Genomic DNA, 15,537 nt, shown 5'->3' with positions numbered 1-15,537 from the left:
GTGTGTGGGAGACTCTTCTCTCCCCTTTGATTTTGGCAATGAGTTGGGGCAGACCTGCCATTGCAGGGACCTCTTCCTTCCCAGCCCAGGTGCACCCACCGGCACCTCCTGGTTGCCCATAATCTTTCAGTCTCCAGATCGATGTTCCCACGTTACCCAAATTCAGCTGCTTTGTGTTCACCAGAAGTAGCAGATGTGCAGCCACGGTGCTGCTTTTCACGCAGCTGCAGCGGGAGGGTCATTCAGCCAGATGTAACAGGAAGTGCTGAGCTTTTCATGGCAAGGCTGTTCTCCCAGCCAGGACAGGGAAGGGTTGACTCACTCCGGGCTCCCAAAGGGAGTACGCAGTCCTCATCCTCAGTGCTCAGATCCCTGTTGGGTTGTCCCAGGATGCTGAAGGAAGAGTGTGCATGGGGGGGTTTGTATGTGGAGAGGACACTACCCAGGGTGTGTTCCGCAGGGAGGAGCTGCAGTCGGTGCAGCGGGAGCTGGAGGTGCTTTCGGAGCAGTATTCACAGAAGTGTTTGGAGAATGCCCACCTGGCGCAGGCGCTGGAGGCTGAGAGGCAGGCCCTCCGCCAGTGCCAGCGGGAGAACCAGGAGCTCAACGCTCACAATCAGGTGAGAGTCCCCGCCGTGCCCGGGGCAGCCAGCACGGGTGATGTTGGGCTCTGCTGCGAGCAGTGGCCGTGCTCCCCCTTCCCACAACAGCTCTCCTCCTCTTCCCAGGAGCTGAATAATCGCCTGGCTGAAGAGATCACACAACTGAGGAGCCTGCTGATGGGGGAGGGCGGGGGAGAGGCTGCTGGGTCGCCTCTCACGCAGGGCAAGGACGCCTACGAGCTGGAGGTGAGCTCTGCTGCGGCCATGCCGAGGGGCACGTGGGCGGGCACATGTGCTGTGCCCCCTGGGAGCCATCCCATGTCACTGTGTCACAGCCATCTGTCCCTCTGACATCAGGTCTGCGTGGCTGGTCAGCACTGTGCATGGTGGGCTGCAAGGGGGCCAGGAGATTTTGGGGTCCTGATCTTCCCTCCTCACTGTGTCAAGTCAGACACTTGCTCTTCCTTCTCCAGTCTCTGCTTGTCCCTGGGGTCCAGTCCATGCAGAGCAGTGGGGATGAACTGAGGGCTGTGCAGGGACCACATCAGTGGTGCAAGCTTGGCCAAGTTCCCAGGAGATTCAGGAGGAATTTTCTTGCATCAGAAGAAGGGTGAACCGGAGGCTTTGTGGGACTGAGCCTCCAGCCCTGGCTCAGTTGTCACCGGCCACAGCAGGCGAGCATCTCGGGATCAAACTGTGTTTGCTTGGGTGGAAAACATGCTGGGTTTGTTCCCGCAGGTGCTGTTGCGGGTCAAAGAGTCTGAAATCCAGTACCTGAAGCAGGAGATCAGCTCCCTCAAAGACGAGCTGCAGACAGCACTGAGGGTAATGCCAGGGATGGTTCTGCAAGTCCTCTTTCTGTGCTCTGCTTCTGCATGTGTGTGTGTATGCGCTCTTAGGTTTCAGCCCACTTATACCCAGATTTGAAACAATATTCAATTTTTCCCCTGAATGGAATTCAATACCCATTTTCCTGTCATCAGTAGAGCACTCCACTATGACTGTATCAATTTAGGACTTATTCCACAAAGGAGACAGTGTGGGAAAACATCCCCTTTAGTGTGATTTCCCCATTTTCTGTCACATCAAATCAGACTTAAATGGCAAAAATAATCAGCGTTAAGAGATCTGCCCAGCCTCACAGCAGTGGATCTGGTTTGTTCTGGACAAGCCAAGGCCATTTCTGGGAATTCTGCTTGAATTCTGTGTGTTGGCTAAAATCAAAAGCCACAAACAATCCTGTAGCTGAGGGGCTGCCTGCACGGGCAGCACTGTGTGCTCGCAGTTGGCTCACAGCTTTCCGCCTGTCTCAAATCCTGTAGTCCCGTAACGCTGTTGGAAGCAGCTTCCAGGGTGTGTGTTGCCCCAGCCAAGCATTTCTCCTGCTGCCGGCTCTTCTTCCGTTGGCATTTGCCAAGCTCCTCTTCAGTGCATCCACAAACCCCTCGGCTCCAGCTGTCTGTCTGGCTCCATCGGGTTGTTCTTGTTCCCTTGCCAGGATAAGAAATACGCCAGCGACAAGTACAAAGACATCTACACGGAGCTGAGCATCGTGAAGGCCAAGGCAGACTGTGATATCAGCAGGTTGAAAGAGCAGCTGAAAGCAGCCACAGAAGCTCAGGGAGAGAAATCCCCTGTGAACACCACTGTATCGGGATATGGTCAGTCCTCCTCCAGCAGCTCTAAGTAGTCCTGGGTGTCCCGAGCTAACACGTGCATCCGGGCCTGAGTGTAGGACTTGGCCTTCTAGCCCACAGATGGGAAGCTGATGGGCTTTGAAGGCCTTCTGGCATTTTGCATCAGGAAAACCTCGTGATGCAGGGGGGCAGAGACCCTCAAAGCTCCCTCTGCCTTTAGGGCGGCGCTGCTTGAGCCAGGCTCATCAGGACACTTGCCCGGGCTGGGAGGGCAGAGGAGCCCCAGCCCTGCAGGAATGCAGTGGGCACCAGGCTAACCCCACTTCTTTTGCTTCTTCCCAGATATTATGAAATCAAAAAGCAACCCTGATTTCTTGAAGAAAGACAGATCCAGTGTTAGCCGGCAACTAAGGAATATCAGGTCAAAGGTGAGCTCAGATCTCCTGCCCAGTGGGGTGGGAATGGGGAGTGCCTACATTACTCTCCAGTGGGGGTCCCAGGTGGGAAGAAATTGGTAGGGGAAGAAAACTGAGAACTTCCCAGTCACTAGTGCTGGCCTGGATGGTTTTTGACTGCAAAAGGGCTGACTGTGCAGCCAGGCAGGGCCCGATCCCCCACTCCTGACCCTGCTGAGCCGGAGGTGTGAAGCTGCTCCCTGTTTGGAAAAAAAGGATGAAGTTCACCCTGTTCTTTGGTCTTTCACAGGAGGACTATCCCAGTATTTGCTCCCTGTTTTCAGTTGAAATTGAGGTGGAAATGTGCACATCATTATAGGTTTTAGTGTTCATGACTGCAAGATTTTTGGTCTTTCTGTGTGGCAACGATGCCTTGGTCCTGGGCCTATTTAACACACACTTTGCTTGTGTGTTACCATGGTGCAGATGGCCCTGTGCCTCTGTGGCCCTTCTGTGCTTGCTGTTGGTCCCAAAGCCCAGTGATGCTGTGCCAAGCTCTCCTTGGCAGCCAGTTACATCATGTGGGACCACAGGGATAAAACAGGGCAAATAATGCTGATCAGGAGTCAGCATTAAACATAAGTCTGTTGGGAGGAAGATCAGCATGAGCAAACCTGCTTTGCCTCTCACCTGGTGTCTCATGCTGATGTTTGAAGTGGTTGGGCCCTTGCAGGAGAGGCAAAAGGCTTCAAGCTCGGTGCCCACGTGGGGAAACAGTCACTCCCAGAGCTCTGCGAGCGGCAGCTCCTCAGCTCGGGGTGCCTGCGCTGCACCCAGTGAACACAGAGAGACCTCTGCGCATTTCGGGGCAGCCCAGACCTGCTGGGCCAGTCTGATGTTGGGTTTCCCTTCACCACTTCAACTCGGATCACTTTTTCTGTGGGTCCCCGTGTGTGTTGCTTGGTGGGAAAGGAGGAGAGGAGAGCAAGCACGGGCTGTGCCTGGGTGCTGTCGCTGCGGGGCGGGGGCTGGGGCTGCGCCAGCGCCAATGCACTTGGGATTTATGAGCTTCTTGTTTTTTTTGTTTTTGTTTTTTTTTCTTTATTTTGCTTTTTCCTTCAACAGTCCGTTATTGAGCAGGTCTCATGGGATAACTGAAATGAACCCGAGTCCAGGTTCCCTGCCACGTAGGTAAACAAACCGGCACCCACCCAGCGACGCAGCTGCCCACGGGAGCGGCCCAACTTTTGCATGCCCTGCTCACACCTCCACGGCAAACCAGAGCCCTTCTTCTCTTGATGACTGACCCGTTTATTTACGGCTAATTCTTTTCCTGGGGGAGGGGGGGAAGGGAGGGGAGAAGTCAGTGCACCCAGGATCTGTATGAAACACAGTCTCTCTGGCTCTTCCCGGGGGAATATGGCTTTCTCGTCTTCCTGCTCCTCCCACCCTCTGCAACACAGCTCACCGACACGGAGAGGATTTGGGCATGGTGGGGCACGTTTTCCTGTTTGCTGTGTTGGGAGCGTGGGACACTGAGTGTGCACGCCTGAATGACTCTGCATGCCTCAGACTAAACTCCAGCACCATCCAGGTCTCACAGGAAAATACCCAATTTGCTGTTAGCCAGGTGGAGGAATGGTCAGGGATGCCTGTAAGTGCATTTCCCACAACAGCCTGGAGCATGGGAAATGGTGACCCCTGCCTCAGCTGCAGAGGATGATGTCCTGGGCTGCCCTAAATGTCCTTTGCCCATAATTGCTGCATCTTCAGGTTGATCTGTGCCTGAGCAAGAGTCTTCCTCGCCCAGTAACCTCCTCCTCCTGCTCTCCAGTCCTCCTCCAGCCCCCAGTGTCCACCCAGCTGCTCTCCAGCCCTTGGCACTGCGCCTGCATCCCACACAGTGGCTTCCAAGCTCATCCGGCAAAAGGAGGGAGCTGTTGAGAAATGAGTCTGACCCAATGAGCCAGATATCTCCATTAACTGGAGCAATAGTTAAATTTGCTGGCCTGTGGCGAAGACTGAGGTTGGAGCACCTGCAGAGGCAGTTTAGAGGAGAGGGGAGCTCCCAGCACGGTGGCAGAGGGGTGGCTGGGGAGCCCCAGGAAGTGTGATGGAGGATCCCTTTATCTCAGATATCATCCCACATTAGTCTCACTTCATCAGGCTCCCCTCATCAGCAACTCAAATGGGTTGTGAGACTGCCTGGGGGCTGAATTTGCTGGAATTTGTACCATCAGGCAGAACGGTCTAATGATTCCTGGTGCCTCCTTCCATCTAATGAGAAATCAGATGCACGAACTGGAATGCATGGGTTGCTCCCATTTAAAGAGGCCCAAAGTAAACTTCCCTTAGGAAGTGTGTGCTCAGAGACTCACAATCCCAGGAGACTCTGCTGCCCATTGGAAAGAAAGCACAGAGCATTGGGAAATTCAGTCCAATTCAGTGCTTTCATTTCCGTGCTGCCTGGCAAAGCCGTTCTGTGTTTGTGGGTCTGTGGGAGGAAAAACATTTCCAGAAATACAGTAACCATGGGAATCTGCACAGCCTTGGGGCAAGTTTATCATGGAGTCCTGCCTTGATAAACACATGGGAATAAAAACCCATCCAAAAAGTCTAACCTGCTGCTGCGATTGAACAGTCCTCTGGCACCACAGTCAGGGAAGGGAAAGGAAAAGGAGAGATGCCTGCCTGTTAATAGATCATGAAGTCCCAGAATGGTGTGGGTTGGAAGGGATCTTAAAAATCATCCAGTTCTAACCCCCTGCCGTGGTCAGGAACACCTTCCACTATCCCAGGTTGCTCCAAGCCCCATTCAACCTGGCTCTGAACACTTCCAGGGATGGGGCAGCCACAGCTTCCCTGGGCAACCTGTGCCAGGGCCTCACCACCCTCACAGGGAAGAATTCCTTCTCAATATCCCATCTAACCCTGCCCTCTGTCAGTGGGAAGCCATTCCCCCTTGCCCTGCATTTCATGCCCTTGTCCAAAGTCCCTCTCCAGCTCTCTTGGAGCCTCTTTAGGTTCAGGAAAGGGCTCTAAGGTCTCCCTGGAGCTTCCTTTTCTCCAGGTTGAACAATCCCAATTCCCTCAGCCTTTCCTTATAGGAGCTGAGTTCCATTCCTCCAGTCTGTGCCTTTGAAGGTGCCAGGTCTTAGTCTGTAAAGCAAATAGTATTCCAGCTGCAGAGTGAATTCCTTGCAAGTTCCAAGGAACAGGCTGGCAGGCAGCTGCATGTCCCAGCAGTGGGGCATGAAGGGGCAGAACCCTGGCTCTGGGGGCTGTTTTTATGGGGTATGGCTGTGCCAACTCATCCACAGCAAGCAGGGACAACTCACTTCCCAAGGCTTTGCTCCCCTGAATCTCTCATGCCACAGGTTTGAGGCTGGAGGAAGGAGAGAGGCTGGTGTTAGACTGGTGCATCCCCTCGGGCTGGTTTCAGCTTAAAGCTGATGTACAGGAGTCAAGCAATTTGTTTCTGGGTTTCTGCCCCTCTCGTTGCTGTTCTCCTGAGTCCCCACATGTAGGTGAGGGATTTCACAGTTCCAAGTGCCAAGGGCTAGGAGGGCTGGCCTATGTGATGGTCAGCTGAGCGTTGTGCCTTGAAATCTGGATGCTGCATCTGAATTGGATCAGCCCTCAGACCCTGCCAGACCTGAGCAGAATTTAGGAGTTGTGTGTCTAACCCTGGGCAGTCGAGGCAGTTTTGGCTTGGGATAACCCTAGGCTGGGATTAGAGAGTGGTTGGGATGGCCACTGGCAGCACACACCAGTTTCCAGGGCTCCTTGAGCAAATCCTGCATTGAGCAGAGCCAGAACCGTCCCCATGGGTGCCACAGTGGTGCGGGAGGCAAGGAAGGACCAGTGTGCAGGTCCTGCTCAGCATCCTGGGGCTTCAGGGTACCAAATCCAAGCTTCATCCGAGGTTCCCATGGTGCCGGAGCTCTGCTGGAATTGCCCCATCCAGCACTGCACCACGGGCCCAGGGGGTCATCTCCCAGTCAGCTAATCCCGCTTGCAGCATGGTGTGTGCCTCTCATTCGCTTCTCGTCCGTCGCCTGGTTCATTGCAATCTCACCCTCTCTCTAGGCACCAGTAACCGCCCTCCATAACCGTGTGTTTTCTCTCAGCATGTCCCACTAATCTCTCCGCCAAGGAGCCCATCCCTCCACTGCCTCGTCTCCTCTGCCTGAGCATCGCCCCCTCTCCGCGTGCCGGGCGCCCGCCCACGTCCCACGCTCTCTGTCTTTTTCTCTCTCCCAGAGTCTGAAGGAAGGCCTGACTGTGCAAGAACGCCTGAAGCTTTTTGAATCCAGGGACTTGAAGAAAGACTAGTTCTCCCCGCTCCGCTTGACCACGCGCACCTCCCAGCTTGAGGCAGCACAGCACCAGCACCGTTTGTCTCTCGTTCCTTACGACTGTCCTTGCTGTCGTTCGTCTTGAGGCTCCCGACGGGACCCGGCGCCGCGGTGGTGCCCCCCCCCGCCACCCCCTCGCCTCCCCGGCTCCTTTCCCTGCTTGTGAGATGCTCCAGAGACTCTGAGAGAGAGAGAGAGAGAGGAAGGGATTGGATTGGGGTTTTTCCCCCCCTCTCTTCGGCGCTTTGTAGGAGAATCCTTTCTTTACTGTAAACCATTACACTAAGTGTCAGTATTAAGGCTCAGTAGCCTGTTAATAAGCTATAGCTCTGTCGTACCGGCCGCTCTGGTGCGCAAGCAGGGCCTGGGTGGTGTCGGCCAGACCGAGCTCTTACTGCTGTCTAGAGACCCAGTGCTCAGAGCACGCCAGGAGCCTGATCTAATCATTGATCTTGACTGCATTACTTGCACCTACAAGGGGGGAAAGCCCGGGGGAAGCTGTCGGGGAGCGCGAGTCTGGAGGTACAACACTGACATCCCGCTGGAGAAGGATACAAGAAGTGATTCTCCTGCCCCGTGACTGTGCCGTATCCTGAATGTAGGTGCCACCGAAGCCTGGCGAGCTTTGGTGGCTGCCCAGATGGTTTTGGATAGGGAGCTGCAGCTACTGAAGTGCACCAAGTCTGCCCCGTCGGCGCGTCTTTGCTCCCGTCTCGCTGGTGGTCGGAGTTGGTGTTCCAGGGGCTGAGCTGTAAGATCACTTTCTTGCCTCTGTTAGATCAAGCCCAGCACTCTCTTTTTTTTGCTGTTACTCCCTTCCTCTCATTGAGTCCCGTGTATCCCAGGGTCTGTGCGCATGTGAAACTCCCTTTTCCTAGTCAAAGGAAAGTAGAGTAGAAAGTAGAGCCAATATTGACTGAAAATGCACAGTGCTCAATGCGTATAATGCTCCTTTTTTATCAGCTTCTTGAATTCAACTCTTCTTGTCAGCAGGGCAGCTCCTATTTTAATTCTTTAATCTTTTCCTGAAATAAAAGTCTCAAAACCAGTATGTGCTTCAGACCTTCTCAGTCCTAGTAGCTTTTGTATTTAAAATACACAGTTTAGCACCATGAGGCCGATAAATGGATACAAACCGAAAGTGAGTTGAGGAGCTGGTAGCACTAGATGGTCACAGCCAGCTGAGCAGAGGCTTCCTAGAAGAAGCCTGTGCTGTTTTGTAGCAGCTGCCCAGGTATTGGGGCTTCATCCTGGGCTAAATTTCAAGATGCCACCTGGAAAGCCCCCAGGTCCTGCCTCGCCACTCGCCAGGGCTGAAGGAGCTCTCCAGCATGTTGGCTTCCCAGCCCTGTTCATGTGCCGAGTGAACTGCATCACATCAGGCTGGGATGTTAAAGGTACATCCTGGCCTTCACCAGGAGCAAAGATTCCTCTTGTCCTTGGGCACTCATCACGTGGTTGAGGCAGCTCTGTCTCCTTCCCTGCTGGTTTTGGGTCTGCCAGGCGGGCAGTGCAAGCACAGCTCTCAGCATCACGGGGCTGGGAATGGACATCTCCAGTCCTGCCAGGCTGCACCACGGGAGTCACCCTCATCCTCCTGCTTGGAGCAGCATCTCCGTTCCAGCCACCAGACCCTCTGCGGGAGACGGTGTCATCGTACTGTGGTGGGAGTCAGGCTCTCATCCAGCTTGTGTGGCCTTGCCATGGCCAAGTGCTCGGCTTGGAACCTCCTGGGGCGCTTGTGGCAGTGCATGGCAGCACTCGGGTCCTGCCCACAGGAGCACCACTTGTCCCCAGACAAGATGTCAGCACCTGTCATGGGCAGAGCACATCCAGGGACACTCCTGCTGCGATGCTCTGTGTGCCTCGGTGTGCATGGAAGTCCTGGAGATGGGAGCAGGGTAGGAAAGATGCCCTGGAGCATGGCTTGGTCACATCCAAAGTCATCTGTCCAGCTCTCAGCAGGGATAACCTTTACACTTCATCTCTGGCTGCTCTGGGTCCGTGGTGAGCTGTGATGTCCTGGCAGAGGCTGTGGGATGCAGCGTGGATGTGGAATGGTGTGTAGGTCTTGTCATTGTCATTGCTCTTCCCTTAGAAGACGTCACTGCCTCTGGGAGAACGGCTTCCTCCTCCTCCTCCTCCTCCTCTTCTCTTAAGACTTATGGTGGGACTTCATCCTGTTTAGCCAAATGAGCAGAACACACTGGACTCCTTCTTGCCACGTGGACCTTGACCCTTCTTACATCCCCCAGCAAATCCTGCTTTTCCTTTGGATGCTTCATTGGCTCAGGAGCCGTAATTCTAAGCGTGAGGACTGGCACTTGCTATTTGCATTGTCTCGTTGGTGGCGTGGGGGATACAGGATGGGCCCTTTCTGATACAGGATCGTGTTGCTGAGCATCGGGAGGCTCCCCACAGAGAGAAGTTTTCTGCTGTACATTTGCTCATACCAAAAAAATCCTCTCTTGCAGCTTAGTGTCCTGCCTGGGGCTAGTTATTGAGCCCAGTAAGAGCACTAGATTTCTTTGCCAGAAAGCTCCTGCTTCCAGACTGATTTCTTAACATAGAGACCAGCTGTGCAGGTGGAGGGCACACATGGAGCAGATCATCCCCAGCTTTTGACTCAGCATCTGTAAATACATTAATATGATTTTTTTTTTTTTTTTTTTAAGAAAGGGGTGAGGATGGGCAGCAAGACACTGCATGTGTTGGCAAAGCTCTGAGCTGAAGACAGGGAGGGTCCAGAACTGCCCTTTCTGCGTGGTGCTCCAGCCCTAAATCGCCCTGTGAAGAGAGGCTGGTGGGGGATATTCTTATTTATACACATATAAAAATATTACTGCTGGTTAGTTGGGGGAGAAACAGCCCAGGAACACTTGTACAGCTCTTGCTCCTTTCCTGTAGACATGTCCCTGGGCTAAGCAAGAGATTGTAGAAACTTCTGGGCCACTTTTATAAGTTCTTCACCCAAGGCACTGCACTGCGTCTCTCCGGTGAGGCACTGCCAGGGATCAAGCAGCATCAGGAATGAAGCTGGATTTTTCTTCTCTCTTTCCACTATTTTTTTACCTTACTGTACAGAAAATGTCAGTCCTCACATCACCCCTCTCCCTCTTTTAGGGGCTCCCGGAAACATCTGTAAAAGGATTTGAATTAAGGATTACTCAGACTCTGTATGATCAGCTCCAGGGAATCAGCTGCTCAGAGGTTTCCTTTTGTTTAATCCATATTGGCCTGGACCTTCAAATTGCTTTAGAAAAGCAAAACAGGCAGGTTTGCTGGGAAAAAAAAACAACAACAAACAAACAAAACACTCTGGCACTACCAGGTGTAGCTGAAATAAAAGGTGTTGGCTGGCAGGAGAACAGCCCCAGGGAACAGGGAGAACAACCACAGGGAACATTGTGTGTGCGCAGGGATGGGGGGACTGGCCACCACTGTCAGGGCTTCAGTGGTGTTTAATAAGCCAAATTAATTAATCTCATTGCTGAACTTGTTGGTTGAAAATACTTCTCTCTAAGCCAGGGGGGTCTTTAATGAACATGGTGGTGGTGTTCTCTTATTCAGTAAAGGGAGAACCTGCAGCACCAATAAAGAGCCAAAACCTGAAATTTTCCTGCAGAGAGCAGTGCTTGAAAATAAGGTGGGGAGAGGGGCGTGCAAAAAAGCCAGCTGGGAGGCTTATTACTCATAGCAGTGGTCCTTAGTTATCCTCTTTCTTCTTCCTGCTCCAGACTTCATCTGTCTTTTGGGATTAATCAGTGGTTATTTAAATAGGAAAGTGTGTGGGCAAGCTGCTGCGTTTTGCACCACTCCACACTATTGATAGCACTGACTTGGGTTTAGGAAAAGTCAAGTGCAGTGAAGGCACAGGCGTCTTCTCGTCAGCTCCAAGTGATCTTATTTTTTCCTGAGCAGAATTTTCCTCCCATTTGTACCATCTCCCCTGAACTAGACTGAATCCTTCTTTAAATCTCACCTTTTCTTTGCCCACTTACAAAAAAAAAAAAAGAAGCAAACTGTGCTCGTTTGCTTCAAAACCAGAATTGTGTAGAACTGGTGCTGACTTGCAAACCAGAAAAACTCCCTTTTTTTTTTCTGTACCAGAGAAGTGGGCTGCAGTAAAACCTTCACCACCTCACACTGCAAAACACGTCACTTTTGTACCGACTGTACTTGATGGCACTTCCATGAGACCTTTGCATTTTTTCCTGGTTCAGATACTCAGTTTGTTGTGGACGCTCAAGCACACGCACGCTCGCTGTAGCTGGCCTTTGCTTTGTAATTTTTTTCCATTTTTTAAGGAAAAAAAGCTTTGTTATTCTTCTCTTAAAAAAAAAAAGGTAGTTTAAAACCTGTAAGTGTTCCAAGCACGCAGTGTAAATATTTATTCCTCAGCAATTAGCAGAGGGTTCTCTTTTGCGACTGAGCTGTGGGTTTGATTTTTAAATCTTGTTCCACGTGCGGGTTGGGAAAGAAGCAACGAGTGTAACGTGTCCAACCCACCCTGTCTTCCCTGATAAACCATTTCTTTGGGGTTTTAGGACTGTTATAAATATATTTTCAAGCCTTTTCTGCTGACCTACACCTTTAGTTTTGAAGGTACCTGTCCAAAGATTGTGTACAGTCCCTTTGACCGCTGTAACCTACTTTGCTATAAATTTGGGTTATTTTTTTTCCATTCAGAGGACTCGGTAATCTTGTGTTTGAAAGTGGCATCGACGCCGTGCATGTGCAAACTGTTACCTGTTGTTATAGAGAGCGGCAGCAGCTCCTTGGTGAGACACAGCTCTCCTTGCACAGTCACCCGGGGCTGTCACGGTGAGCACAGCGAGCCCCCAGATTTGGGAGGCACCTCTAACACTGCTCTTCCTTGCGCAGCACATTTGGGATTCTCTTGGACTTTCCAAGGGATCCACAGCCCCTGCTGCACAGACTCACATCCCACAGCAGCGTGGTGGTGCAGTGTGTGTAACCTCCAATGTAGCTGCCCCTACAACGTAGTTACTCCTGAGTTGAACATGATCCTGTAGTACAAACCACGTTTTAGAAGAGGATCCAACGTGCTGCTGCAGGAGCAGGGAGCACCAGGCTGGGAACAACGTGAGCCTGGCCTCAGTGTGAGGCTGCTAAAGAAACAGAGGGTGTGGGATTTACTAGAGAAACCTGATGAGCCAGACAAGTTGGTTCCAACTGAACTAACCCAGCTGGCCGTGAACTTGTAAATAATGGGTGCAATTACCATTGTTTTCTTCATGCTTTCTTCACCCTGTGTGCAGGACGACAGGAACACTCACTGTTTGTTCTAAACTAGAGACAGTAAAGCATGTAAAATACTAGAGACTATGGTAAGTAGAAAGCAGGAATGCTCTGGCTTTGGCCCGGGCCTACCCTCCCGGGTCCTGGAGTTCTGGGTGACTTGAGAGTTTAAAGAATCATTTGAAAGGATGAAGGTTTGGGGGGGACAGAAGGAAGCTCTGCAAGGCTGTGGGTGGTGGTGTCTGAGCAGGCTGTTCAGGTACTTCACCACCCTATGGAAAAACAGCTTTGTCTTGGTTCTCTCAGAGCACAGTTTTACCCCACGACTGACCTGTAACCAGCGGGGACTCGTTCTGGGTTAACCCTGCTGTCTGCCACTTGTACATGGAAATGACTCGAAGGAATTGTGAGCCAGGAGGGTGCAAGAGTCATCTGTGATGAAGGGATGCAGCAGCCAGCCCTCCACCTCTGACCTGTGACGTGGCTGAGCAGCAAAGTGGCAACAGAGCCCGGGCAGTGCTGGGATGCTGCAGCCCCTGACCTCCCACACGGGGTATTTTCCCTCTGCAATGGGGAAGGGTGTGGGAGGCTCCTGTTTCTCAGTGTGCGTGAGCTCCTCTCTCCTTCCCTTCTCCCTTCCACTCCCAGTTTATTTCAGTGCTTTTTTAAGAGCCACCGTTCCCCATCGGCTGCTTGCTGTAATAGACACATCCCTCTTTCTCACAGTATTTATTCCTTACAAAACCCTGTGTGACATGCTAGGCTCCCCTGGATGTAGCTGATCATTTTTACTTTGTAAATATAATTACCTAACTTTACATTAACTATATCGTAATAAACTATTTTTGCACCACCCTTTGCATGCCGTGTGTGAGGTGTTCTCTTCCAAAAAGAAGAACAGGGCAGAGGCCAGAGCTTGAAAATGAGGGAGCTGTTTGCTTTTATAGTCACACTTCGCAAAGGAAATGCAACAGGCAGCATTTTAGTAAGCAGTAATATATTTAGAGTAGTTTAAATCTAGTGCTGTTGAACGGGATTTACTAGAGAATGACCTTCCCCAAGTGCTTCTGTAGTTGCTACACCACAGGTAACATCGTGTTCTTTCCTCCATACGAACTTTCTCAGGCAGAACAGAACAAATCTACAATCTCTGGTGATATCCATGTATCCTAAATAATACCTAAGGACTTACAGGAATTGCAGGGCAAAAACCAAATGAGGATGTTGAGGTTTTCTTTGAAAATGGTTTATTTGGCAGTGCCAGTCACAGCACCACTGGTAAAAAAACTGGTAACAGAATATCAAATAATCTCTCAAAGTGAAAAAAATATAAAGCACTTTGTATTCAGTGTGAAACAATTCTTACACAGCCACTATTCAGTTTGAAATCCTTTGGTTTACACCATTTTTCTTCCACTCTGAGCTGCAGGGACAGAGATGTCACCTCCCTCCCCTTGCTTTCCCTCCCTGCTGCTGCCAGCACAGGTGAGGTCACTGACCCAGACTAGGACATGGTGTCCAAGCACCTGAATGAACCAGAGTTTCCAGACCTCTCCCAAAGTGTGTGACCCAACTCCAGCCATGTCTGCTCTCCAGACAGACCGACTGATCCCAGAGAACAGTTTTCTCTCATTTCCTTCCAGTCTTGCCTACACTTCCTTGCTGGAAGACAAGTCTGTCATTAGTATCTGTGCTCATTCTTTTACACCACGGCTCTCTAGTAATCTTTAGCCAAAAGAAACATATACACAATCAAAACTTAGAAATTTCTACCTATTTCCCACAAATTTCCTTTTACAAACTTTCAACAATTAATGCCAACAAGAAATGTAACTCAGGTGCTTAATCTATGCAAACTCAGACTGCTGCAGCCCTCTAATCTCTCCTTTAGTTACTGGAGTAGAGGAGCCATTGTGACACAATTCCATTTGCAGTACCCCAAGCTGGCAAATGTGTCTTTTACCACTGAAAAACCTGCCCAGCATGGTATGAACATACCTTGACTGCACCAAGGCAGGGCAACGAGTCTGCCCAATGTTTTAATGCCTCTGAATGCAGCTCTGTCACTGTCATCCTCACAAAACAACTCACAAACAGGTGGGTCATTCCCTCTAGCACAGGAATGACCCGCAGCAAGGGATCTGTGGCATTTTAGGGCAGTGAGCACTTCATTTCTCTGGAGGAGTTTACCCAAGTTGCACCCAGACGGATACAAAACAATGATGTCTGTACAAAATAATAAATTCGTGGGTGTTATCTGTTAAGTGCTCCACCAGCCCTGTACGGCAGCTCAATCAGTTACTGACTTTGGGAAAAACGTAATTGGTGGGATTGTACTCTTCCCAAATCCTTTCGAACTCATCCAGAAAAGGCTTCACGCACGCGGCGTCGTCCACGACCAGCACGTTCTCCCTGTTGCTCTGGATGGCCTGGGTGGTCCAGTTGAGGGAGCCCGTGATGAGCATCCTGCGGTCCACGATGGCGAACTTGTGGTGCATGAACCCGCCGTGCTGGTCGTGGCGCACCTGGATCCCTACAAAGACACGGCAGCTGTTGAGGGCTCTCCGAGCCTCCCCCGTGTCCCCGCGGGCCCCCCCGCGCCCGGGCTCGGCGGCGCTCACCCGCGTGGCGCAGGCGGCCGATCTGGGAGCCGTGCAGCCCCATGTACTGCGCGTCCGTGACCAGGCGGACGCGGACCCCGCGGCGGTGCAGGAGGTGCACGGCGCGGGCGAGCTGCGGGCAGGAGAAGGCGAAGATGCAGAGGTCGAGGGAGCGGCGGGCGGAGAGGAGGCGCCGCACGAGGCGGCTCAGCGAGGTCTCGGCCCGCGGCAGCGGGCACGGGCAGGGCAGGGCGGGCGCGCCGGGAGCCGCCGCCTCGGCCAGCAGCGCCTCGAGGCAGCAGGGCCGGGACGGGAAGAACAGAACCTCCCGGAGCGGCCGGGGCCGCCGCCAGGCCGCCACCGCCAGCGCGGCCGCCGCCGCCGCCACGGCGAGAAGCGCGACCCGAGGGAGCCCCGCGGGACTCATCCCACAGGACACAACACATCCCACAGGGCACAGCCCATAGGACACATCCCGCTGGAGCGGCGCGCAGGCGCGGGAGGCACCGGGGAGGGGCTGCTGGGCCTGAGCCTGAGCCTGGGCCCGAGCCTCAGCCTGGGCCTGAGCCTTCCCCACACAGTGAAATCCCACACACCGAACCTTTCCCAAAACACCAGACCCTTTCCTATACACCAAACCTGCACACACACACACAAGCACTCATACACTAAACCCTTCCCTT

General features: G+C 52.4%; 2 protein-coding genes across 9 annotated transcripts in view; one reads left to right on the top strand and one right to left on the bottom strand.

Moving 5' to 3' along the window:
• The window catches only part of MPRIP (myosin phosphatase Rho interacting protein), a 78,681-nt gene extending 67,344 nt beyond the window's left edge, over positions 1-11,337 (top strand). For 4 of the 8 annotated variants that reach the window (XM_027683868.1, XM_027683873.1, XM_027683869.1 and 1 more), the window contains 6 exons: positions 461-620; positions 729-848; positions 1,341-1,427; positions 2,101-2,263; positions 2,582-2,667; positions 6,898-11,337. In XM_027683868.1, coding sequence (XP_027539669.1) covers positions 461-620; positions 729-848; positions 1,341-1,427; positions 2,101-2,263; positions 2,582-2,667; positions 6,898-6,969 — 688 coding nt within the window. In that variant the 3' untranslated portion in view covers positions 6,970-11,337. Of the gene's footprint in view, positions 1-460; positions 621-728; positions 849-1,340; positions 1,428-2,100; positions 2,264-2,581; positions 2,668-3,759; positions 3,826-6,897 lie in introns of all 8 variants that reach the window. The other 4 variants (XM_027683871.1, XM_027683876.1, XM_027683872.1 and 1 more) reach the window with 3 other exon arrangements.
• Positions 11,338-13,484: 2,147 nt separating this feature from the next.
• Positions 13,485-15,281, bottom strand: PLD6 (phospholipase D family member 6). Its single transcript, XM_027683927.1, has 2 exons — positions 14,876-15,281; positions 13,485-14,787 (listed from the first exon to the last, which is right to left on the bottom strand). The coding sequence occupies exons 1-2, from the start codon at positions 15,279-15,281 to the stop codon at positions 14,549-14,551; spliced, it is 645 nt and encodes a 214-aa protein (XP_027539728.1). The 3' UTR covers positions 13,485-14,548.
• Between the last annotated feature and the right edge of the window lie 256 nt (positions 15,282-15,537).

This window comes from Neopelma chrysocephalum, unplaced genomic scaffold (assembly GCF_003984885.1).
Source record: "Neopelma chrysocephalum unplaced genomic scaffold, ASM398488v2 Primary Assembly neopelma1_65, whole genome shotgun sequence".
Taxonomy (NCBI): domain Eukaryota; kingdom Metazoa; phylum Chordata; class Aves; order Passeriformes; family Pipridae; genus Neopelma; species Neopelma chrysocephalum.
The sequence above is the reverse complement of the archived record's forward strand: the minus strand, read 5'-3'. Positions and strand labels throughout refer to the sequence as shown.